Here is a 27299-nt window from a genome sequence, read left to right on the forward strand (position 1 = left end):
GACCTCACCGTTCAAACTGATCTTGCAGTCCAGCACATTAACCCGCAGCACCACACTAGGACTCTTTTAAGTTCCTAGAGGATGCCAAAATTGCTACTTTAATTTGATGTAAATCAAAGAACCCAGAATTATTCAGCAGAGAGAGAGCTGGAAACCCTGCCTTTAGAAGTTTCTACACAAACATGGAGGCCATGAAGAGAAACCAAGGTGCTGATGGTGGTGGGCTGTGAAGTTCTGACTCATAATGACCATGCATAGGGTTTCTGAGGTTGTAAATCTTTATGGGAGCAGAAAGCCTTATTTTCCCGCCATGGAGCAGCTGGCAGATTTGAACCGCTGACCTTATGGTTAGTAGCCCAACTCGTAATCCACTATACTAAAGATGTCTGTGATTTTGTAGCAATACTTTTTTACTTACCTTCATACATTATTATTTACCAAAGTTCATAGTTGACATTAGAGTTCACTCTGTGTTGTACAGTTTGATGTCATGTATCCCTCATGTTTGTTGAGGATTAAATGACATCCTTGTACGGTAGGGGTCCCTCCAGTGCTTTTACACAGTGGCAGCTCCATGATGGTGTGTTTGTCAAGGGTGCATCTTCCACCCACCTGCTTCTGAGTCCTGGCCACTTCCCTCATCTGTACTTCACTTGTACCTTCCTTTAACCCTCATGCACCGATTACTGTCATGTGTTCTGTGTGAAGGTGGAACTGAGGTGGTCGTAATCCATACCTAGTCCAGTGCCTCTCAACACAAGAATGTTCAACTGAGCCCACCCTGGGCATCAACTGGAAATCAAACCATAGTCCTACAAAGTGAGGAACATACTGTATCCTCAATACAATCACCCAAAGGACCAAAAGGTCAATGTGTGCTCACAAATGAAGCTCAGAAGGCAGAAAGGGGCAGGAAAGAAGGATGAATGGGAATGGGGAACCCAAGGAGGAAGGAAGAGGATCGCATCCAGTAGCATGAAAGAAAATGTCAGTTGTTGAATGGAAAATGAATCTGCTCAGTTAGTATCACCCAAAGTACAATTCTGAAAAGAAAAATGTTCAAGAAATAAGTCTTTCCTGATACAGTTCCTCAAGGGAAAGTGTGTGCTCCTGTTCTGCCGGACTCTCTTGCCCACTCCCTATCAGTCCCCAGCAGAGGACTGTTTTCCCAAGAGCGTCCCCTTGGCTTGCCATTTTAGCAGGAACCTTGGTGCAGAAGCTAAAATTACTTATTGGCTTCTTGAAGACTTACTCCTGAATAAATTGGGGGTCTTCCAAGAGCAAAGAATCTGGAAATAAATCTGCAACTTTAAAATAGAAACCAATATGAAATTGCTAGTTTACCATTGAGAACCTGAGGTTCAAAAGGTTAAACCAATTGCTCCAACCGCACAGCTAATTCCTTCACTCATTTATACACACAACACATATAGACCCTGTACAAGGGAATGAAATGTTGGACAAAAGACAGAGACAACCTTTGTCCTCTTGGAGCTTAATGTATAGTTCAGGGGTCAGTAGACTTTTTCTGTGAAATATCAAAGAGACCATGAGATCTATGTATCAAACACTCAGCTCAGCCATTGGAGTGTTAAAGTAGCAGTAGACCCTATGTAAATGAAGGAGAGTGACTGAGTTCCAATCAACATTTGTTTACAAAGATCCATGGTAGTCCAGATTTGGTTCACAGTCTGTACTTACATTTCTGACCCCAAGGCTGGTTGAAAAAAGAAAAAAAAAAAAAAGGGATGCATAATGAAATAATTGTATGACTACATGGGAAATGAGTTGGGGGGGGGGTGCTAAAAGATGAAGTAGGGATGAGGGAAGTGGTCCGTACTCAGAAGCAGGTGGGTGGAAGACACACCCATAACAAACACATCAGTTTGGAGCTGCTGCCATGTGCAAGCACTGGAGGGACTCTGAACAGAAAAAGATCTCGTTTGACCCTTAATGCATATCCTGTGAGATACAAGGCACCAGGAATGTGTCCCAGTTCCTAGGACTGTACAACAAAGCTCCAAAATCAGGAAAGAAGGTCAAATGGAGACATAGAACATACTTATGGGACCACAAAATGGAGGATCTGGACATCCGGTGACATGCTTGTGACAAGTGTAATTTTAACTGAGGTTTCAGGATGAGGAGATGTTTGCTAGGGAAGGAGGAGGCATAGGAAGGAAACGGTGTCCCAAGCTCACAGTGAAGTCCAGCTGGCTAGAAGAACCCTGACCTTTGAGCTACTGAAATATGTCCAGGTTATTTTAGTGAGCTTGGGAGAGTCCTAGTGTGGCGCTGTAGGATAAGCACTGGACCACAACATCGGTTTTCAATTGCAAAGTCAGCAGTCCTGATTCACCAGCCGTTCTTCAGAAACTCTATACAGGATCACTATGAGTCAGAACTGACTCGATGGCACTTAACAACAGCAACAAGCTCATGTCGTGTCTTGAAGGCCAAAAGGAAGCCTGTAGGAATCCATTGTTCCCTTGGTTCTAAGTAAAGGAGGGAGTGGTTGGGTTTTCATTATGAAGTGCCCCCTCTGGGGTTCCACTGGCAGCAATCAGAGGAGAAGGGGATGCCAATGAGCACGCTGTGGCTCTGCATCCTGGAGCCTCAGCAACCTTTGTCTATTCACTCTTTATTTGATGGTTGCTATTCCAACAACTCTTCCCTTTGCTCCACTTTCAAATGAAGAGTCATTTTGCATTCTTACATTATGCGTTTTATGACCACAGCTCCATCCCATCCCATTTTTCTCACCTTCCCTCCTTCTTTACCTCCCCTTCCTGATCCCCCCACTAACTCCATAAAACTTGCAAGTTAAATTTTTCAAAGACTGTTTCTGACAAAGCAGTGGGAATTAGATTTGGTGAGGCCTTTCATAAAAAATTGAAGGCACGCTATATTAACATACATTGATTTATTCATAGTGTTTCATTACAAGTAAGTGAGGATCCTGTAATACCAGGAAAGGTTAGGGGAGCAGGGGAACATGGTATATTATATTGACATCTCAGTGGAAATTGAGTCGCTTTTGGATTGAATTTGGAGCTCAGCAAAGGAATTGGCTAGTGAATAAGGCATGAGTTTTACCTCCCATTGACTGTATGCCAATGTAGCTGCCACCCTCCTGCAGGAAGACGCAGGTAGGATTTCCAAGGGCTTTCTTGTGGCGGGCAGAGCTCTCCGAGTGGCTCCCTTCTCAGGCCACCAGGGAAAGCTGGAACTGACTCCATCACAAAGCTCCACTTGCCTCGTTTACTCAGGATTCTCCAGTTACATGGACTCTCTCAGTTCTTCCCACTCTTCCCCACCCCTCTGCCCTGGTTTCATGATATCCATTTTAATCAGAGTTCAGTTATCCCTTGAGATGCCTTCCTGATCACTCTCTGTCTTAGTTATGGGCTCCTCAGAAACAGACACAGAGAGAAGGACTTGAATGCAAGCAGATTATTTGACAGGCATTGATGTTGTCAAGGATTTCAATTGACTTGGATCCGCAATCAATGCCCATGGAAGCAGAAGTCAAAAAATCAAACAAAGTATTGCATTCAACAAATCTGTTGCCAAAGACCTCTTTAAAGCATTAAAAAGAAAAGATGCCACTTTGAGGACTAAGGTGCTCCTTACCAAAGCCATGGTATTTTTAGTTGACTCTTATACGCGCAAAAGTTGAACAGTGAATACAGAAGACCAAAGAAGAATTGGCGCATTTGAGTTATGGCATTGGTGAAGTACTACCAGAAAAATGACCAAATCGGTCTTGGAAGAAGAAGAGCCAGAGTGTTCCTTAGAAATGAGCGTGGTGAGACTTTGTCTCATGGACCTTGGATATATTATCAGGAGGGCCCAGTCTCTGGAAAAGGACATCATGCTTGGTAGAGGGTCAGAGTAAAAGAGGAAGACCCTCAATGATGGATTGACACAGTGGTTGCAACAATGGACTTGAACTTATCAAACTTGTAAGGATAGTGCAGGACTGAATAGGGCTCATATGATAGCAGTGAGTCAGAACTGACTTGACCTAAACAACAACACAGGCAACACCAGTTAGTGAGGGAGAAATGGGGGGTTGGTTAGTCGATGATAGTTGTGCTTTCAAGTTCTGGTGTGTTGCTACCGGATACTGTTCTGGCCTGAAAGGTCAGTTTGAACCATAAGATCCATGGTTCAAGCTCACCAGTCACTCTTCTGAAACCCTGGTGTCCTGGTGTGGTGCTGTGGGTTAATCTGTAGGATTTAAAAGTCAGTTTGAACTGCAAGGTCAGAGGTTCAAGCTCACCAATCACTCCTTGGATACCCAATACAGGATCCCTATAGGTTGGGATCGACTTGACGGCACTTAACAACAACAACAGTCATATAAAGGGAGTCATGGTGTGGCACTGTAAGATAAGCACTAGACCACATGATCAGTTTGAACCATAAGATCAGATGCTCAAATCTATCAGTCGTCACTATAGTAACACAGGGTCATTATGAGTTGGTACCAACTCGACTGCACTTAACAATGACTTAAAAGCAACAGTTATATAGGGCTACTGTGCTTTTAAAAAAGAGCCCTGGAGGTGCTGTGGGTGGGCATTGGAATGGACACAAGGTTGGTGGTTCAAACCCACCAGCTGCTCCAAAGGAAAACAGATGAGGCTATCTGCTCTAATAAAGATTTAAAGCCTCAGAAACCCTATACAGGATCCCAACGAATAGGAATCAACATGATGAGTGCTTTTGAAATGTGATGGGTCCAAGTTGAAATGTGCTCTAAGTGTAAAATACATACCAAATTGCATAGACTTCATATGAATGAAATACTTAAACTGTCTCTAAGATATTTACAGTGATTATATGTTTGAATGAGAATTGTTTGATATATTAGGTTCAATAAAAGATAATACTAAAATTAATCTCACTTCTGGTTTCTCCTTTTTTTTAATCTGAAACTACCTTTGTGGCTCACGTCGCTTTTCTATTGGATATCATGGCTCCAGAGTGTCAGCAGTGGAGTATTCAGGGGCATGGGTGGTCTGTGAAGTGGTCAGTAGTTGACAGTTCACATGCCTTCTGTCCTCTCTGCTCTACCTTCCAGGGGAGCTGAACCCACTGAACTGAATGAGGTACTGACCTCTCTGTCTGTTGGCTTGTTTGTTGTACAGATCAACTACAAGGCTGTGGGCTCGCTGGACCCAAGTGCCGACCTCTCCAGCCAGAGGGGCAAAGTGTTCAAACTCCGCAATGAAACCCACCACCTCTTTGTGGGTCTGTATCCAGGGACCACCTACTCGTTCACCATCAAGGCCAGCACGGCAAAGGGCTTTGGGCCCCCCGTCACAACTCGCATCGCCACCAAAATTTCAGGTATCTATCTTAGAAAGGTAAAAGGCAGAGAGGCTTTGGTTTGGCTTTTTTGTTTTTTGTCTTCCCATTTCTAATTTTCCTGGGAGTGGTTGGTGGTTTTGTGCTGTGAAGCTGGTTCTGACTCATAGTGACCCTGTACAGGATTTCCGAGGCTGTAAATCTTTAGGGGAGCAGCTCATCTTTCTCTTGCGGAACAGCTGGTAGTTTCGAACTGCTGACCTTAAGGTTCCCAGCCCAATTTGTAACCACTACGCTAGCAGAGCTCCTTCCTGGGAGTAGAAATGAGTAAAACCCATTGTCATTGCTTGTCATTGGAGCAGTCAGAATGACTCAGCCCGAGTATGCTACCACTGTCGTTTCTGTGCGGGGAAAAAAGAAAAGATAAAAAGTCCATCTATAAATTACTTAAAACGAGAAAAAGATATTCATTGGGTGTGAGTCACCAAGCAATTTGCCACAGGTTGCATTATATTGTATATTCTTTTTGCATACAAGTTGGCTTATAAGAAAGTGGTTTGTTTTTCAGGACTATTTCTTTCTGTGGCATAGGATGCAGTACATGTTCTCATGAGGTGTCTAATAAAGGAATGAATGGATGGATGAATGAGTGACTCACTGACACAGAATCACAGTGGTCCAAGATTATAAACTGCTGGCATCCAAAGACCACCATTACCACTGTTGTTGTTGCTAAGTGCCATCCGGTGGGTTCTGACTCATACTGACTCTATACAGGGTTTCCCGAGAACAGATGGTGGGTTTCAACCTCTGACCTTACGGTTAGCAGTGCTTATCTAGACAGCATCAACGCAGAATTATCCCAAAACCTCTCTTACAACTTCCATTTTCCCAAATGCTCATGCAATTCCTGTCTTCTGCATAGATACATACCCAAGGCGTTTTTTGTAGCTTCACATTTTCATTGACCCTTATATGGTAAGCAGTTCCCATATCCCTACTTTGCCTTCATCATAATTTCCATCAAGTGGTTGGACAATAATCTAATGAAATAGACCCCCATGGTTGGCTATATTGGTTGGGTTTATTTTTCTTTAATAAAATAATGCTTCAATAAACATGTTATGGGATAAAGTTCAGTTCGTTAGTTTGGATTATAACTTTAGGATTAGATTCCAGAAATTGAAATACTGAGTCATGAGGGATGTGGTTTTTAATAGATCTTAATACAAATGGCTCAATTACCTTCCAGAAGGATTAGATTTAGTCAAGATAGGGGCTTATTAAAAAAAAAAAAAAAGTAGAGGGGAATTAGTTCATCATTGCTTTACTTTACATCTTCAACGTGTTTAACAAGCCAACTTTGCCTCCTTCACGTTTGTGTTAAGTACTGATATATTCTTACATTTGCTCATTTGGTACGGGGCTTGCTGACTCATAACAATTAGTGACCCCCTCATTGTCACCCTTCTCTAGACTCTACTGCACCTTGCAGGAAGTTCTGGCAAGTCAGGAGCCAGGGCCTCTTTAGCTGAAAGCCTGGCACATCATGTGATTCTTATCTAACTCCTTGTTCCAACCTCTTACTTATAGTCGTTCTCAGTAACTCCAAGGATAGCACCAAGGGTTGGTGACAAAGGGGGGTTTGGAACCTTTGCTGAGCTCACCTCCTCTCTCTTTTGCCTACCCAGCACCATCGATGCCTGAGTATGATACAGACACCCCACTGAATGAAACAGACACGACGATCACAGTGATGCTGAAGCCTGCTCAGTCCCGGGGAGCCCCTGTCAGGTGAGGAGGGCTTCTTGGCTTGGAGCTGGCACCACATACGCCTCCAACTCAGTCATGGTACTTACAGTGTTCCTGGATGAGACTGGCCCTTAGAGGATGTCCAGCTCAGCGGATTATTGGGGCTGGATCAGTGGAAACATTCCAGTGGCAACCCATGGAGGGCTGGGAGAGAACTTTTTGGAACACACCTTATAGTGAAATTAATCAGTGGGGTTGGAGGCTCAAAACCAGTCTCTTGGCAAGATCATCTTTCCATGCCTTATTGTCAATAACAAGCAGGCAGATGGACTTGCTGAATTATGAAAGAAAATATCAACAACAACCCTGCTCAGAGATCGAGAATGAGACAAGATCTTGGGACTAGTTGACTATAGGACCTCAGAGTCCTAGAGTCCAACAGAGAATTTCACTTAGGTCACATTACCAATTTGTAAGAAGAGGCTTTTCATGCTGAAGAGCATACTTGAGCTCAGGCAGATAAAGCATACCAGCAGTTAAGCTGACCCTGTGCAAGTCCTTGGACTTACGTGTTTCAGGAAGGATGCTATCTCTTTTCAACAAGGCACACTTTGCAAAAAGCCAACAGCTCCTCCTATGTTGACTGCTGGCTTTGCTCAGAGCTGCAGACTGATGGGCGGAATGGCTGTCAAATTGGCTTAGTTCAATTCCACAAGCATTCATTGAGTATTTTATGTATCAGGCATGGGGTGGGACACAAGGGATAAAGTGATTCATTCATTTAGTCAGTCAGTCAGTCAGTCAACAAACATTTATTGAGCATCTAGTCTGTGTCAAGCGCTATTTACGTGTTTGAGACTTGGTAGTGAACTCCGTGAATAAATCATGTTCCGAAGAAAGTCAAACTCTAGTTGGGGAGAAAGAAACATGAATAGATAACTACAGTACCGTCCGTCCTTGTATAGGGCAACATGATAGCTCAAAGGAGAGAATTCTCAGAAGAAATGACCCTGAACTGTATTTTAAATGATGGATGAGATTTTACCAATTTCCTAAGAGGTCTAGCATGAGCAAATGCACAGGGGCCTGAGTGAAAAGCCCAGGCTTGTTCACAGAGCAACAAGGAGCTGCTGAGAGCCACATTCAGTGTGAGTCTCTGTATCACCGGGATTAGACCAGCTAGGTACCAGGGTATTGTCATGGTCTAGATCTCCATTTTCCATCCTGGATCCAACTCTGCCAAGAAAGTATAAGCAGCGGAGCAGATATAACCAACCATCTTCAGTGTGCAAGCTCCTATTGATTCTGAAGACTTTAGGCCAGGGGTGGGGAACGTCTTGTCCAAGGGCCGCGTAAGGCCCGCAAAATCATTTGGTCTGGCCCTACCAAGGCAACCGCAGTTCTAGTTATCACATTATTGTTGGTGGTGGTAAGTGTCATTAAGTCAGCTCTGACTCATAACGACCCTGTATAAGGTTCAAGAAGCAGCTGGTGGGTTTGAACTGCCGACCTTGTGGTTCACAGTCTAGTGCTGATCCTACAGCGCCACACCTGGAGTGTGATGGAGTACTCCATCACATTATTGTTGTTGTTAAGTACCATTGAATTGATTCGGATGGAAGACCCTATATAGGGTTTCTGAGAAGTAGCTGGTGGGTTTGAAACATCGACCTGTGGTTCACAGTCCAGTGCTGCTCTTACAGTACCATCACATTTGTTATTGTTGTTGTTAAGTGCCGTCAAGTCCATTCCAACACAAAGCAACCCTATAGAGGGTTTCCATAGAGGAGCTGGTGAGCTTGAACTGAGGGCCTTGTGGTTCAATGCAACTTTGCAGTCCAGTGTATTCATCCACAGTGCCACATCAGGACTCCAACCATCACATTGTTGTTCTTTAGTGCCATAGTCGGTTCCAACCCATAGCGACCCTGTTCAAACGGCTTTGCAGTCTGACACATTAGCCCACAGCCACAGGACTCCACAGCCATCACATTGTTGTGGTTGTGAAGTGCCGTTGAGTCGATTCCGACCCATAGCGACCCTGTGTAGGGTTTCCAAGGAGCAGCTGGTGAGCTTGAACCACCGACCTTGTAGTTCAAATGGCTTTCACATTAGGGGTGAGTTAATTAATTAAATGTAGCAGACTAACTTTTTTTTTTTTTTTAATGTTTTATTGTGAATTATGTGATAGTTTACATGGGAGAATAGCAGGCTAACTTTTAAGTTGATCATTTTACTTGGCCCATGAATGATGTTATAAATTGTGTCAGGAAGAAGATTTCCCACCCCTGCTTTGGAGTCTTGGAGTGGTGCTGTAGGGTAAGCATTAACTGCCAGGTCATTTGAATTGCAAAATTGGCAGTTCAAACTCACCAGTTGCTCCTCAGACACCCTATACAGGGTCGTTATACATCAGAACGCATTCCTCAGCACTTAGCAACAACAACCCCTGCTTTAGGCAACTGGTGTGTACATTGTCTGTGGGTCACCAGATCATATGTTCTACCCCATGGGTTGTTCTAGAACTGTCCTACCTTGGGGGAGCCAAAAGCAGCTCTTAAGTCAAAAAAATCATGTTTGAGCTCCTGCTTGACTTCCTGTTGCTCTCATACAGCACTGTTATGAAGCAGCTAGACTTAGAAATGCCCATGGGCATACAAAGTGAGTAAAAAATGAAATGTCAAGACAGTGCTTCTCTTCCCGCATCCCCTCTCCACCCCCGTGCCAAGCCATGTCTTTCACAAAGCATCATGGGCTATTGATTTAAAATCTCAGGAAATTTTTCAGATGACAATGTACAACCCAGAGAAGGGAAACAACTTGCCCAAAGTTAGCTAACCCAGGAACACAGCTCAGATCTGACCCAAAACCCATGGCCCATAAAACTATCAGGAAAGGGACCTTTTCAGGCAAACATTCCACTGTGGAGATTCGGGGTAGATCCAGACTTAGCCCAATTCCCGAAGGCTGCTGGCTGCTGTGTGGGACAGTGGATAGAATATGAGTTTGGAGGCAGAAAACCAGGTTCAAGTCCTGTTGTAACACTACTGCATGACCTTGGGCATGTTGGGCGTTTAATCACTCTGAGCCTTCGTTGTCCTTATTTGGAAAGTACGTCAGCAACAGTGGGCTCCAACATAACAATAGTTGTGAGGCTGGCACAGGACCAGGCGGGGTTTCATTCTGTTCTACATAGGATCAGAACTGACTAAATCCCACCTAACAACAACCACTGTTGCTATTTGTTGTTAACGATCAGTGAGGTAAGGAGCTCTGGTTAAGGGGCATAGTGGTTACCAATCGGGCTGTGAACCTCAAGGTCGGCAGTTCAAAACTACCAGCTGTTCCGCAAGAGAAAGTTAAGGTTCTCTGCTCCCGTAAAGATTTACAGCCTTGGAAACCCTGTACAGGGTCACTATGGGTCGGAACCAACTCCACAGCACATAACCACCACCACCATTGAGTTAGTTCTGACTCATAGCATCCTTGGTTGTTGTTGTTAACTGCCATCAAGTTGATTCCAACCCATAGCGACCCTATATAGAGTTTCCAAGGAGCTGCTGGTGAACTTGAACCACCGACCTTGCAGTTCAAATGACTTTGCAGTCTGCCGTGAACCCACAGCGCCACCCCAGGACTCCAGAACCCTAGGTTAGGCTATATTTGTTGTTGTTGTTGTTGTTAAGTGCCATCGAGTTGGTTCTGACCCATAGCGACCCTGAACAGGGTTTCTGAGGCTGTAAATCTTTACGGGAGCAGAAAGCCTCATCTTTCTCCCACGGAGCAGCTGGTAGTTTCGAACAGTTGATCTTGTGGTTCACAGCCCAGTTTGTAACCTCTACACTCCCAGAGCGGGAGCAGAAAGCCTCATCTTTCACCTGTAGATGGATTTGAACTTATCCTCTAGTGCCACCAGCATGCCCAACAACAGTTATTTTCCAGAAACTGAATCCTGACCAACCGTCATCTCGTTCTTAGGAATGAGGAAACTGAAGATCAAGGTCACAGAGCTAGCAAGTGAGGGTTCACAGCCAGCCTTGTCTGAGTCCAGAGACCAAGTTCTTCACCCTGAGGAAATGGATCCCAAGAGCTGCACAAGCTAACGTGCTTGGGAAAACTTGCCCTGTTTCCACCAAGGGAAGCCCCTTCCACTGTCCCTCTGAGTGCACAGACTCTTACTTTGCCTATCTTTGTAACAAGTTCATGCATTCTAAAACTATGCTAAATAAGGAGGAGGGAGGAGTGGGTGGGAGTATCACAGCAGCAGTAAGAAATGGCTTTGGCCGGAAGCAAAGGCACAGGATAGCTCCACAAGAGCTTTGGTTGTTCCAAAGACAAAGTCTGTATGCTGAAGCCCCTCCATGCGTTCGGTGTTCATTAAATGGTTCACACAAACAAATGTGGTACTGGGTCCCATGTCTTCAAGTTGAAAGAGCCTACTAACTTCCACTTAATGGGTAAGCCTTTGCTGTGTGCCTGTCACTTTGCAAAATTCTATTGTTGTCATTGTTAAGTGTTGTTGAGTCAGTACTGACTCATAATGACCCTGCATAGGGTTTCCATGGAGCGTCTGGTGAGCTTGAATAGCAGATTTCGGTTCAAAGCGACCTTACAGTCCAGCACATTAACCCACGGTGCCACACCAGGACAAATTCTATTGTATCCTCACAGCATCACATTAAGAGTGTCCCATTTTGCAGATATTGAAATTGAGATAAACAGCAGCTAAGCAAATTGACCCAGCTTGGAAGCTAGCACGTGGTACAGGCAGAATTTAAACCCAGTTCAGCTGACCCTAAGCCAACACTTATTTCACTCCGCCACACTTCCTCCCTAAGAGAGAGATGTGTGTAATATAGTTTGGTGACATTTTCATCCAAAAAAAAATTAAAATAAATGTCACTGCCTGGTGTCTGGAAATGTCTGGTGGTATTTCTTCCCAAGGTTCTGGATCACTGAGGGTGGGTGGTGAACTCGGTTCCTGGGTTTATTTTAGACAGTCAGTGGCTTGGGTATTTGCCAAAAAGTGGAAGAGACTAACCAATGATGCCCAGCAGACTTTCAGGATAAATGCAATGACAGCAAAGGCAATATCACAAAAGATTTCAGTGACTTTAACCTTCTTTTTACCTTGAACTCTGGGCACCAGGATGCCCACATGGGATGCTGTTGGTCATGAGGCATTCAACAAGCACTTACTGAGTGTGTACTATGTCCCAGGAACTGAGCTAAGCAATGGAGACATAGCAGTGAACAAAACAGATGCACCCCTGCCTACTTTGAGAAGCGCCTCTAGAAAGTGTACCCTGTATGTGAGGCAAGGGACAAAGAGGGAAACAGTAAGTGGTTGCTGTTACTGAGTGCTATCGAGTCAGTTCCGACTCATGGAGACCCTCTCTAGAGTTTCCAAAGAGTAGCTGTTGGGTTTGAACTGCCAGTCTCCCCGTTAGCAGGTTTGTGCTTATCCTACAGCACCATACCAGACAGTACGAAAGCCAAATAATGCAACTGTGAAACAGCTATGATAATCTGAAGCCAGTTGGGACAGTGATTCTATGGAGTCATAGGAGGAGTAGAGTGGTACCAGCAAGGACAAAAGTCAAGAACGTGGACCCACGTGGAGTCCTGCAGGTGGAGGGATTAGGAGAGCTGCTTCTGAGAAAATAGCAACCATGTTCTATGACCACAGGACTCAGGGAGCTCACACTAAATTCCTTGAGTCAACTGCTGTATCTTGAATTATGCTTTACAGTTTATAATTCCATTGTTTCCATTGTAATACCAGCTCCTCACTTCTACCAGGAATTAAACTGGGTGGGAAATACCAATTTCATTTTAGGGGAGGAAATGATGGGTCTGTGGTCATAGCACTCATTACACATGGAACCAGGACATGAAACCAATTTCCTGACTAGAGCTCATTGCTTTCCCAGGAAGTTCTGACTTCCCAATGGCTGTGGAGTGAGCCTCCGTCAGTTATGGGATGAGAGTGGTCAAGACAGTTTCTTGGGGGTCTTCCAGTGCAGGATTGTGTAAGATGTGATCCCCAGCCTGTCTTTCTCTGAGGAGCTGCCAGTTCTCACATAGCAGTATATGAGGTCTCCAGGCCTCACCTGGAAGCCTGCTGGGCCTGCTCTTCCTGACCTCTGCTAGTAGCTCTCTCATCCTGGCTGAGCCACACTCCAGCCCTGCTCATGAGCCTGAATGCCTGGTAGAGCTAGACATGTAGGGATGTTAAGAGAGTGAAGGGAAGACTGCCCCGTGGGCTCCTACTTGTGCATCCCTCCTGCCAAACCACCTTGCAGTTTGGCCTATTTTTTCTAATACTCCACAATGGAGATTTATTGCTTTTGCATTGCTTTCTCCAGGCCTCCAAAGATTTATTGGTTTTTAAGTGACAGAATCCCAGAATTGCTTAAAAGATCAATCAAATAGTGACTGGAATCTAATATTCGGCTCTGACTCGAACATGCTGAGCCCTCTTCCTCCACGCCCCACCTGTCATGCTGATATATCTGTAGTAACCTTCATAAGAAAGTAACTTGGCTGAGAATTAATCACCCATAATGCATCTCTGAAGTGAGGCTGAAGAAGACCCCTCAACCCTCCATCTGGTTTCCATGGAGATGTCCTTCGCCTCCATTCTCTCACCTTTCCATTCAATCACTCACCAAGACCCATCCACTCAGCTCGCCCTGTGGCCACTCTTCAGCCCACTCCTGGGACCTGCCACATGTCCTTGCTGGTTTGCCTGTCACTGTGTCTCTTCCCTCAACCCATCCTCCACCAGCTGCCACAGTGATCCTTCAAAGCACAAATTGGATCAAGTTACTTTCCTGCTTACAATTCTTAAATGGGTCACTGATACCTGACTACATTAAGTTCAATCTACTTAGTGTGGAATCCAAATCTGGCTCTTACCTTCATCATTTGTACTGTGATTTCCTTTTCCTCTTCCCCTCTTGCCAAGTTTTGTTCAACAGTGTCCTGTAGGTTTCCAGCATGGCTCTTAGCTAAGCTTTCACTTGTGGACTTTGAGCTCCTGGATTGACACTACTGGATTCTCTTGAGTTAGGATGGTGTCTGGCATATATAACAAGCAAACAAACAGTATTAATGAGGTCACCTCCAACTCACTGCTACCCTATGTGTGTCAGAGTAGAACTGTACTCCATGGGGATTCTCAATGGTTGATTTTTTGAGAGTAGGTCACCAGCTTGCCTTCCAAGGTGCCTCTGGGTATACTCAAACTTCCAATCTTTCGGTTGTCAGTCAAGCTCGTTAACCGTTGGCTCCAAAAAGGGACTCCATGTGGCATTTAGTAGGTGCTTAAAACACATAACCAATTAAGTCAATCAGTAAATCTGTTTTGTGTGCCTGGTGCCAGGTGCTAACACTGTAGAGGTGCCCAACATAGACCCTTTCCTCAGATGTCTCCTAGCCTCTAATGTTGGTATCATTAGGTGTCCTTGAGTTGGTTCTAACGCATAGCGACATGATATAGGGCCTAAACCACCTACCTTGTGGTTGGCTGTCCTACAGTGCCAGACCAGGAAACCTAGTGACCCTGTGTAGGGTTTCTGAGGCCGTAAATCTTTGGGGGGGGGGGGGTGCCACCAAGTCAATTCCAACTTATAGTGACCCTGTGTAGAGTTTCCAAGGCTGTAAACCTTTATGGGAGCAGACAGCCTCACCCTTCTCTGGGCAGAATGCCATAGGACCAGTCCTCAGTCCTCATCAATGGCGGCTGAGAGTCTGGCCATCCATGGTCCAGCCTACTGCACATGCCACGTGCTCTGATGCATACTTCACAGGTGCTCAGAGTCTCACAAGTGGCAGGAGGCTCACTCATGCACACTCTATTGGGTTTTCCTCTTTCTGTGTTTCACTCTTACCCACAAAAGGGGGGATCAGACCAGATAGGGGATTCAGGAAGTAATGTCAGGGAACTTGAAAGGTCGGTCAGTTGGAGAGAATGCAGAGGGAAGCAGTATGTGATGGGATTGGGTGTATAAGAGTCATATCCACAGGGTTTGGGATTTTATACAAAGAACAATGGGAAATCAAGGAAGTGTTTCAAGCAAGTGAGAGATACAATCAATCTTACTTAAAAAAACAAAGCTCTTTCTGGATGGGTTTAAAGATCAGAATGGATAAGAATGGTTCAGGAATACTAATTGAGAGACCAGTTTAGTTGTCCACGTGAAAAATGAACTTGACCTCAATTAGAGTGGTTGGGATCCTGGAGATAAAACTTCTCGAAGGTAAAACTGACACATTTTGGTGATGACATCTCTAGTCTTCCAGGTAGTGAGGAGTGAAGGAAAAGATGTTGTCCAGGGTGAGCTCTGGCTTGTAGTGACATGGAAGTTTGCTCTTGTCAGAAGCAATGACCCAGAGAGCAGGCGGAGTCTGGAAGGACACTGTATCTAGGAAAAGTCACTCAAGATGGGGGAGATGGTCTGGGAACCAGATGGGGAAGTTAGGAACCAACTGGACAAGAACATGCTGGGATCTGATGTATGGTCCAGGTGGGTGCCAGGGACCTCTGAGGGACAACCGACAAAGTCATTTATGACTTAGGATCTGTGCTAATGGGCTGCTTGGAGACATAGTTGGAGAGCCAAGGGTAAGACAGTGAAGATGAGGACATAGGATAATATGAGAAATGGTTTCTAAAGGTCATCGTACGTGCTCTTCACGCCCTGATGAGATCCCATGACCCTTTTGCATTTGACAGGTGCAGTCAATTAAGAATGTAGCTGCTGACATGCTCAGTGATTAGCTACAGTGCAAAACTCAAGACTCAGGCAACTTTTTTAAAGAAAGAAGAAACTTTATTTGGAAAGAAAAGGAAATGATTGCCAAATGTCCTCCAGGATTCCTTTAATAACTGCGTAGCCCTGAGTGGGGGCGCATGAAACAATCACAGAAAGGTTTTGCCACTCCGTGAAGCTGCAGTGAGCAAAATTGGAATCATTACTGCCTGATTCTCCGACACCAGCATATGACGGTGTCCAATTAGGAAGGAGAAATGAAAATTTAGAGGATTTATTAACATGGAACAGCCTGAGGATTTCATGAGTCCCAGTCCACATTGGGAGAGACAAGAGATTGCAATTACATTTAGAAGCCCTTTTCTCTAAACATCATTTGTTTTGCTTATTTCCCCATCTCTCTGCGTCACCTTTGCTGGAATACAAGGAGGAGGATTGGTTTTTGCCCCATTTTGATGTGGGTGGGAGGGCAAGAGTCACTCCCACATAAATCAAAAGAATACTTAGCTACACAAGTGATAGTGATTGAATAGTGTCCCCCAGAAGATAGATATGTGTTGACATCTTAAGCCCTTTACCTATAAATAGGATCCTTTTTGGAAACAGTGGTTTTCTTTTGCTATGTTTAATAAGCTCATACCAGAGTAGGGGGGACCCTAATTATTTCTGAGTTATGAACAAAATAGACAAAGACACACACAGTGGGAAGAAGAGAACAGATATCAGAGACAGTTGCATCTGCAAGCCCAGGAATGCCAAGGATTATTGAAATAGATAAGGAAGCACCTGCCCCTAGAGTCACAACCTGGATGTGAACTTGTAGCTTCCAGAACTGGGAGACAGGAAACAGCACAAGGCAACCAAGACAGCAAACAGTCCCACACTACTGTTTGTTTTCCTTCCTGCTGCTCAAAGTTCAGTTCTTAGTGGTCAGTGCTCCTGAATGTATCCTGGGACTTAAATCACATCAGACTGGGAAAGAGGAGGAGCCAGACATAAGAAGAAGAAACTCGAAATAAAGAGCAATGGGCAGGATGGTACTGTGTGTTCCCCAAGAGATGATTCAATCGTCTAAATATGGTGATTGAAGGGACACGAAACGATCACCAATGAAACTACTCAAGGAGAGAAGAGTCAGACAAGGGGATGTAGCATAGAGCTGCAAATATTAAGATTATTCAGGAAAACAAAGGGAAGCAAAGTGAAACCCAAAGAATTTAGGTGAGTTTGTGGTTACTTCAGGGACCCCTGGTGGTACCGTGGTTAAAGTGCCCAACTGCTATGTGAGAGGTGTTTTGAAGAGTGCAGCCTGCCCCTGTAAAGACTGGAGCATTGGAAACCCTGTGGAGCAGTTAAGAGTCAGAATCAACTCAATGACAGTGGATTTGGTATGGGTTGGGTGGTCATTTCAGTATACCCTATTGCATTGCAGGTCCCTTTAATAAATGCCACTAGCAAAATGGATTTCCAAGATTGGCTGTGGTGTTGAGGAATTCTGGATTATATTCCTTAGGCTCAAACCAAGAAGCAAAAGCAGGTGTTTAAGGAGGAATATTTTAAATGGAGCAGTCGACAGAACATGAAGAATGAAAGAGAGTTCTATTTTGGAGTGTCTGCCATCTGGAGAGATGGAGACAGAGAATGTTATTGGCACCAGGGAAAGGAGAGTGTGGTCGTCATGTTCACCTCCTACCATAAGGATTATGGAAGTTCCATAAGTCGGTAGTGCGAGAGGCAGCTGAGAAAGCATTTTTACTTTGGGGATCATGAACATCCAGGTGGGACTTGAAGCTCAGGAGTGGATGATCTCATACAGGCAGATTGTTAGACTAGAAGAGGAGAGGAAGAGGAAAGAGCTCTACAGAACTCTTTGTAAAGACCAGGTAGGAGATGGAACAGAACTGATCCAAGAGACACAGGGAAAGCCAGCACAGCATTAAAACCTGAAGTCCAAATGGTTACCCTCAAAAAAGAAATTGTCAGCATGCCTTCATAATCTTTAAGACTTTCAAGCAGTCTGAATATCATAAAGAAAGATACACAGGCTGACACAGGATGATGAGAAAAGGAAGATGATAATGTCAGCAAAAGTGATTGGAAATGGACCCACGCTTGGTAAAAACAAACAAACAAAAGAAGGTAGATATGCAGAAAACAGAAATATTGAGGGTAAGGTGATCTCAGTATTATTGTAGAGGGCCACAAGGCAGTGAGAACCAGAAAGACAAAAAGCTGTTTTCAGAGAGTAAAATAATATAGGTAGTTTTCAATAATGGAATAATATGGTTCATGTTGGTGGTGATGGAGGGCGGACTTAATGGGTTCAAGGTGAAGGTCAAGGGAGCTGAGAACAAAGAGGCCACACCAAGGATGGAAGGACTGTCTAAGTTGATGGTTCTTATAATGCTAATCCACCCTCCCTGGGGAGCTGCGGATACCCTTAGCAAAAGTGGTAAGGACTCTGCAAGCTGCCTTCTCGGGTTCTCATTTTCCCACCAACTTTTTTTTCTGCTGACTTTGACTCCTTACATTGTTCAGGGCCCCATGACAGTTTGCATCACTACTTTGTCTCTCTGTCTGTAACTGCCCAAAGGTCACACTTTCAAGTCTGCTTCCATCAATAGATCTACTTCCATTACAGCCTGATCTATTGATGTTCTTCTGAGCTGGTGCATGGATTTGTGCCATGTTAGAATCCAAGGAGGTTCGCTCTCTTCCAAAAACCATTCTATACAATGCCTGCTCCAGCTGCCTGGGGCTGCTTAGAGAGTTGACTCCTCTCAGCAGCAGTGAGAGATGATCCTGAAAGCCCCGGCTTTTTGGTAGGAAAAGAACTTAGAGTTTAGAGTCTTGGCCACCAGGCAAAATATATTTGTGTTTACCCACTCCCACAGTGCAACCCATCCTTTTCTTGCCTCGCTACAGCTGCTTGGAGTTTACTTTTAGTACATTTCCATCTGTGCATCGGTTCAGCAAGCAATTTACTAAGATTGTAAGATGTATACAGTCCTGAACAGGACAGGAGGTAGCACCCCCCGAACACAGCAAGGATTCAAGGGCAAGACTGTGGTCTTACATTGCCCAGGACTGTAGTGACTGGCTCCATGCAGTCCTTTAAATTTAGACTAATTAAAACATCAGTTTACTAATTACACTAGCCACATCTCAGGTACTAAGTAACTGCATGTGGCCAGTGGCTATCATATTGAGAAGCATTTTCTACACCACAGAATCCTCGATTCTACAGCATTGCATTAGACCCTACAAAGGCTGGTAGAAACAGGTCAGGGTCCCTGTTTGGTTTCAAAGAGGCTATTAATGCAGGAATTTGGGATCAGAAATAAAGGCCAGGGATCTTGTCAGGGGAAATGAGGACTATAATGGGGGCTTAGGCACAAGCATAAAATGTAAGTCCCAAAGGCCAGCATGGCATCTATGGCACGGTTGACTTGCTGTTCAGACTCTGACCTATTGACTTAGACTCCCAAAGTTCTACTGCATCACCCTAACTGGGGATAAAGTCTGGGAAATTGTTTAACCCCAGGGTTTTCAAACTTGAGTGAACAGCAGAATCACTGAGAGCTGGTAAACATACCGCTCCTGCCCATCCCAGGGGATGGAGTTTGAGGATCTGCAGTTTGAACAAGCTCCCAGGTGATATTGATGCTGCTGGTCTTGGGCCACAATTGGAGTCCTCCTGGTTTAGCCTATGCAGGACCTCAGGCTGGAGAAAGGACCCTAAATAGGCAACTCTTTCCTTCGTTGGCCCAGTATTTGCTTATCCTCATGATTTGTTGTTGTTAGGTGCCATCAAGTCGGTGCTGATTCATAGTGACCTTATGCACAGCAGAACAAAACGCTGCCCGATCCTGGGCCAACCTCACAATTGTTGCCTTGCTTGAGCCCATCGATGCTGCCACTCCATCAATCCATCTCTCTGGGGGTCTTCCTCTTTTTCTCTGACCCTCCACCTTACCAAACATGATATCTTTCTCGAGCGACTGGTCCTTCCAGACAATATTTCCGAATATGAGAGGTGAAGTTTGGCCATCTTGGCCTCCAAGGAGCACTCTGGCTGCACTTCTTCCAACACAGATCCATTGGTTCTTTTGGCAGCCCATGACACTTTCAATATTCTCCTCCAACACCATAACTCAAAGGCATCAGTTCTTCTACGGTCTTCCTTATACTGGAAAGCAATTCCTTCTTTTACTGTAGAGTTGTGCCTGTTGGTTTTATAGTGTTCAGACTCCTGCATCTCTTTTGATGTGGGTTTCAGCATGAAGATAATCAGTTTTAGGTCATAAGAGCATAGCTAGAATACCCACCGGCTTATTTCTGTATCCCTATCCACGCAGGGGCTTCAAAACAAACAACTACCCTATTTTCTTATGATGGTGACCATGACTGGTTGCTGAAATAATTCGTGTGGTGTTGTTGCATGCTGATAGCATATCTGAGTATATATCACTTCTATGCAGATGTTGGGGCTTAGGTAGAAGATGGATGTTTCTGTGTCTGGGCATCAGAATCTGAATAAATCTGTATTCTTCTGTGGAAGGCTAAAATAGCCTGGGAGATACAAATCCATTTCCAACTTCTATTCTATAAAAAGTTCCATATTTTCTTAGATCGGACAAAATATATTGAGTGCCCGAATGCTGCAGTAATATGGGCGCGTCACTCAGCTGGGTTGGAATCTGTCTGCATTGTCCCCCCAGGCCAGTTTTGATTATGTTCTTTTTCCTTATATTGCAGTCAGCAAATCTGAATTTGCTATTGTGGGGAGAGCAGGAAGAAGAGGGGGGAAAAAATGAAGGTTTTTAACCTTCAGAAAGTTCAGATTTTCGGTCTGAATAAGCACAAAAACTTTAAGTGTGCCTCTGAATTCCTTGAATTTGCAGAACTACTAAGAATCTCAAGAGAACTATCTTGCATGTAGGATTCCAGGCTTGCTTTGTGGCTAAAAGGCAGAGCTGGTATTATAAGAGAGGGGTGGAATTAGAGAAAGTGGGAAGAGGAAGCAATGATTTTTTTTTATTAATTTTTTTAAAGGAGCTTGGTTCCCATCCAGACTAAATTTCAGCCTATTGTTCGGTTTCTTCAATTCAAAGCCATCTGCTTCCCACGGCTCTCAGATAACGTCTCCCCTGCCAGGACACCCTGTTCCTGCTTAATTGAAATTAGTTTCCAAGAATAGTTGTCCAAGACAGTTTCCAATGGCGCGAATGTTTTGAAAATCACAAAAACAGTGAAAGTACTGGGATACAGATGACTACACATGGGCCAGATGTTCAAAGGCATCACATGGTCTGCAACAACCACCTCATTTCCAACGCTATGAGTTCTCTCCTTGGCCTTTGCAGTTCACAAATGGTTCCTATGAAACTGGCACCATCTCTCCATCAGGGACCTGTGATACTGCAAGTGTGAAGGGAAACAATCACTACCATTCAGGTTTACAGCAATATGTTTCCCAGAGTTAATTATACCACAGGTATATAAATTACAGAAACATGTTAATGCTCCCATGATTAAAATTATAGAGTGCCTAATTGAAAAAGCATAAACTGAATTGAAGAATTCCTAATTATAGTTTGCTTTGAGGTGTTAATTTCTTCCATAACGAATGCATAATTTCTTGGAACCTAAAAAGGTGGCCTCTACCTCAGCATGTAGGTTGCAGGCAGATGGGAAAGGCTTGTCATCTTTCAGTTCAGGAAGTTGACATGGGACGTTAAGTCCAGATCTGGAGCCTGGGAGAGCCTTGGAAGGCAGCCTGGGCAGGAGGTGGAATGACTAATGGCTCCATACCAAAGTTCTACACAGTACACATATGTATAGTGGGCATTGAAACCAAGGACAGAAGAGGAACCCTTAAAAACTTTGACTTTCTCTTCGTTATCCAAAATCTCAACCTTTGTTCCAGCTGCTTATAGCATATTTTAATTGTGGTGCTGTTGGATATACACTGGACTGCTATTGGCAAGGTTGTTGTTGTTGTTGTTAAGTGCCATCGAGTCAATTTCGACCCATAGTGACCCTGTACAGGGTTTCCGAGGGTGTAAATCTTTACGGGAGTAGAAAGCCTCATCTTTCTCCCGCGGAGCGGCTGGTAGTTTTGAACCGCTGACCTTAAGGTTCGCAGCCCAATTCGTAACCACTACGCTACCAGAGCTCCAATTCAAACCTGCCAGCTGCTCCTTCGAAACTCTATACAGGGTCATTATGAGTTGGAACCGACTCAGTGGTACTTACCAACAACAACAACAAAAGCAGTGTGATCCCGAGCTATCAGCATCAACTAGGACATTGTTAGAAATGCACACGATCAGGCTCTGCTCTCAGACCTAGAAGCACTGGGGATGGGTCCCAGGCATCTCTGTTTCACCAAGTCCTCTGAGTGGTTCAGCTGGATTCTAGAGTTCTAAGAAGTGAGTCACAGCCACCCAAAGTCAGACCTACTATGAGTCAGAACCTGTGACTGGTGACTTTCCAAAATCTTATTTTATTTCATGAAATCAAGTTGCCAGAGTATTTATGATCTCCTTTTCTGAGATGAGAACATAAGATGCAAAGAAGCTGACTTGCCTGGCTCATAGTATCTTTAACATCTATAGGTTTTGTCCAACTCAGCTGCTGCCAGTGTTTGCCCTTGTTGCCATGTAGTTTTTATCTATACTTTTGCTGAGAAATGGGTTTTCTGAGATGCTGTAGAATTGAAAGCTGGGAGTAACTTCCAGCTGAGGTGTAATTTTGCTAAAGCTGAGTCTGACTTGAGAAGGGATGGGATCCTAAATATCTGCAGTAACTATTATTGAGGGCATAGATTATTAGCATACGTCCTTCCTGTATAATGATGTGAATTCTAAGTACAAAAGGCAGTGCCACAGTCTGGAAAGACTGTATGGATTTTGGAGGACGCTCTCCTTGTTCAGTGACCCAAGCACCTATGTGCCTTAGAGACCTGGGGGCGGGCAGAGCATACACACCTCCTCTGTCTGGATATCCTCATTCTTTCACATTTCTGGTTCCTGGTCTAAGCACATCAGGGACTTACTGTGTGTTTGCATATGCATTTCTGTGTGTGTGGTCTGTTTTAGCCAATCCCTAGCCATCAAAAACAATAAACTTACATTCTGGTTTATAGCATTACATCAACTTTTTTAGCATAATTCTTAGCTATTCCCATATGGTTCAAGATGTGGGTCATTTCCAGTTATTTATTGTTATAAACAAATCAGCAATAAATATATTTATTCATGATTTACTTTTAGTATTGTATCCTTAAATAGGGAAAAATCCCCAGGAGTGGAATTATTGAAATGAATAAAATGGAGCTAAAATGTATTGAGTACCTACTCTTATATGCCAGGCACTGACAGCCAATTCATATATATTTACCCTTTTCATTTTTTTAATTAAAAAAATCTCAAAGTAACAAATGCACATAGTTGAGAAATCAAATATCCAAACTATTCCCTGCCCCACCTTTTACAACCCAACCCCAATGCTGTGCTCCTGAACAAATGCATTTCATTCTTTGCCATTTCTCCTGGGAATTGGCAACGCCACTACATAATGCACTATTGTAAAGTTATCGATTGCAGACATTATCTATTTAGTTGATACTGTTATAGACGAGAATTTGGCTGTCTTAAATCAGCCAATACCATCCCTCTGTTTCCCAATGTTGTTATACTACTCCATTTAGTTAAATAAGTACACAATGGCTAATTTTATAATTCGATAAAAGCAGGTTACTTCACAACCTAATGCAATACTATTTTTATTATGGCATTATATAACTAACTCAATTCTTAGTCTGTGCCAGGCACCATTTTGATTATTTTACAAATATTACTTCAGTTCATTTGCATCACAGGCCTATGAGGAAAGGACTGCTAGTATCACTATTTTATAGATGAGTAAACTGAGATAGTGAGTAGTTAACTAACTTGGCTCAACATGGCTGATAGAGGCTGATTTGAGCATGGAGTCTACTTCCACAGTCTGAGCTATTAACTACTGTGCTATCCTACTTTTGATTACTCCTCCTTTCTTGTCATTAAAAAACAATTACCTTGGAATGTCTCATTTGATTTTTCAGGCAATATTATTATTATATTATCCCTGCATTCCCCACACACAGAGAGCACCATCATTTCAATTTTACTTTCTTTCTTCTTCTTTTTTTAAAGGCCTTTTTGCTGCTGTTGTTGTTTAGAAAAATTACAATCCTTGTATTGCATTCATTTTAAATTTCAGCAGTCATTTTTAAGAACTATTTCCTATTCTCTGAATGATTTTCTCATTATCTACCTCTTGTTTATTGTTGTTAAGCATCATTGAGTTCATTCCAACTCATAGCAACCCTGGTATGGTTTCTGAGGAGCAGCTGGGTTTGAACTGCCAACCTTGTTGTTCGCAGTCCAATGCTGATCCGTGCCACACCAGAAGTCCTCTTGTTTATGGAAACTATCATTTCTCAAGCCTTTTTAAAGGTTTGATTCAGAAGAAGGAAGAAGATTCATTTCTGGCTACTGCATTATCTCTTCTTCCTCTAAAGTCATATTTTCCATTGCTTTGGCCACTCTTTAGCTCTTTGGAAGCATTTCTTTTCTAACCAGTGAGCGTGTTATTGATACTTAAAAGTGAGACATTAGAAATGTCATCTGGAAGAGCTAAGTTTTGGGGGACAGAGAAATTCAAATCCTCTAGAAATGAAGCCTCCAATCTGCTTCCTGATTGATAGAGGGAGCACTCATAGCAGTCCTTGTTCACTCCTTCAATGGGTCCAGGTACAAACTTTTAATAAGCATTCCTGTTCTCACCCCTCATTTCACTTCCACACTTCAGACCTAACTGCTCCAAGATCAGAGCTTCTCTTGAGATCTGTGGGAGAAATTTCCTCTCCCCTTACTCACACTCCTTTAAAATGTGGCCTTCTTTACTCTGCCAAATCAGGGTAGCTCTCCGATGACAATTTAAGTCTTTCATAACTGTGTTGAAATATTTCATCCATTGATAGTTCTCTTTTTCCTTACAGATGTATATACTTTCTCATATTATATTTTTATGTTAGGGGTATCTCAAGAGAAAGAGAAGATAAATGGTGTGCGTTAAACTTCCATTTTTTACTAAAAGGTCGCTTAAATTATTATCATAATTGAGCATGGTCTCTATGAGTCAGAACTGACTTGATGGTACCTAACAACAAAAACAATTCCACCATAGTGTCACTGAGATACTGTGTTATAATTTACATTAACTTTGATAATGTGTTGTTGTTGTTGTCAGGTGCCATCGAGTCGGAACCGACTCATAGTGACTCCATGCACAGCAGAACGAAACAGTGTCCAATCCTGGGCCAGCCTCACTACTGCCGCCACACTCGATGCCGTCAATGATGCCACCTGGCCGATCCATCTCGTTGGGGATCTTCCTCTTTTTCACTGACCCTCCATCTTACCCAGCATGACATCCTTTTCCAGCGACTGTTCCCTCCTGACAATATGTCCAAACTATGAGATGGAGCTTAGCCATCCTGGCCTCCAAGGAGCACTCTGGCTGCACTTCTTCCAAAACAGATCTATTGGTTCTTTTGGCAGTCCATGGCACTTTTAGTATTCTCCTCCAACACCACAATTCAAAGGCATCAATTCTTCTATGATCTTCCTTATTCACGGTCCAGCTTTCGCACCCATATCAATACCATGGCTTGGGTCAGGCGTACCTTAGTCCTCAAGCTGACATCTTTGCTCTTCAACACTTTAACAAGTTCCTGTGCAGCAGATTTGCCTAATGCAATACGTTGTCTGATCTCTTGACTGCTGCTTCCGCGAATGTTGATAGTTGATCCAAGAAGAATGAAGTCCTTGACAACTTCAATCTTTTCTCCGTTGATAAGAATGTTGTTTATTGGTCCAGTGGTGAGGATTTTTGTTTTCTTGACATTGAGATGCAATCCATACCGAAGGCTGTGTTCCTTGATCTTCATCAGTAAATGTTTCAAGTCCTCTTCACTTTCAGCAAGCAAGGTTGTATCATCTGCATATCGCAGGTTGTTAATGAGTCTTCCTCCAATCCTGATGCCACGCTTTTCTTCATAGAATCCAGCTTCTCGTATTATTTGCTCAGCATACAGTTTTGATAATAAAATGGGTTTTAAATGGGATTATATTGTCACGTCTGTACAATGAATAAGGAAGACCTTGGAAGAATTTGGTACATTTGAGATATGGAGAATATTAAAAGTACCATGGAGTGCCAGAAGAACAAACAGATCTGTGTTGGGAGAAAGACAGGCAGAATGATCCTTAAAAAGCAGAATGGTCAGACTTCATATCTCCTACTTTAGGCATAGTATCAGAAGTAACCAGTCCCTGGAGAAGGACATCTTGCTTAGAAAAGTGGAGGGTCAATGAAGAAGAGGAAGAACCCCAATCAGATGAATTGGCACAGTGGCAGCAGTAATTGGTTCAAGCATAGCAATCATTGTGAGGTTGGTGAAGGATTGGGCAGTTTCATTCTGTTGTATATAAGGTCGCTATGAGTCAGCATTGACTTGATGCCTAACAACACAACAATGGTCATTTTGCTTTGTATTTCTTGGCTTAGTGGCAAATTAAAATAGTTTCCAATTATTTTAATTCTACTGTCATTTCTTCTTCTGTAAATTATCTTTTATATCTTTTTCTCATTTACTTTTTTAAAAAATGTTTTATTGTGAATTATATGATAGTTTACATGAGAGAACCTCAGTTCCATATTCATTCCATCGTATATCATTACATTGCCATGGTTCCAATCCCCACCATGCCTCGTCTTCCCACCAAAGGGCATATCCTAGAAGCCTGTGCTCTACACTCCCCCCTTCCCCCTCAGTCTTCGACCCACAGTTCCTCTCCCTCTCTGGATCCAAAGTCTTCAGCCACTTCATCCCTCCATGTCATCATCTCTGTCTCCATCTCAGGCATCCCTGGTTCTCTGGGGGGGTTCCCTTTCTCAGCTCTTATCTGTTGGTGGTCCCAGAGACCTCCGCTCCTAGACTGGAGAAATAATAGCTCTCTTCCTTGCTACAAAACATCTACCCTTGCATTTCCAACACTCACAGACCGTCTTGATAACCATTATTCACTACAGTATCGCACGTAACCCATCTGTATTTCATTTCATCAGCTCCACCTAGACAAATTGGATAGTACTCATTGGTGATTCTGCCTTCCTCCATGCCCCTCTTAAAAGCTTGAAAGCCAGTTACTTCTTGCCTTTGTAGTCCCTCCCTCCCCATTTCGATATCCAATGTCCAAGTTGCCCTTCTCTGTCTACTCTGTGTGTGGAGGGGGTGGGAATGTTTCTTGCTGTAAGGATTTGTTACCTCTTTTGTGTCACTGCATTCGTATGCATAGGTCAAGTTCATCAGCTTGGATCAGCTCAATCTTCTCCCCCCCC

At 43.6% G+C, this 27299-nt stretch overlaps 1 protein-coding gene across 1 annotated transcript in view; it reads left to right on the top strand.

Annotated features, from left to right (window-relative positions):
• Window positions 1-27299, top strand: part of LOC102821630 (receptor-type tyrosine-protein phosphatase T-like) — a 1273932-nt gene that overhangs the window by 888472 nt on the left and 358161 nt on the right. Inside the window, exons 10-11 of the mRNA XM_006839353.1 lie at window positions 5157-5358; window positions 7008-7110. Of these exons, the coding sequence (XP_006839416.1) occupies window positions 5157-5358; window positions 7008-7110 (305 nt within the window). The remainder of the gene's footprint in view (window positions 1-5156; window positions 5359-7007; window positions 7111-27299) is intronic.

The sequence above is a fragment of the Chrysochloris asiatica genome, unplaced genomic scaffold (assembly GCF_000296735.1).
Source record: "Chrysochloris asiatica unplaced genomic scaffold, ChrAsi1.0 scaffold00023, whole genome shotgun sequence".
In the NCBI taxonomy this organism is placed as follows: domain Eukaryota; kingdom Metazoa; phylum Chordata; class Mammalia; order Afrosoricida; family Chrysochloridae; genus Chrysochloris; species Chrysochloris asiatica.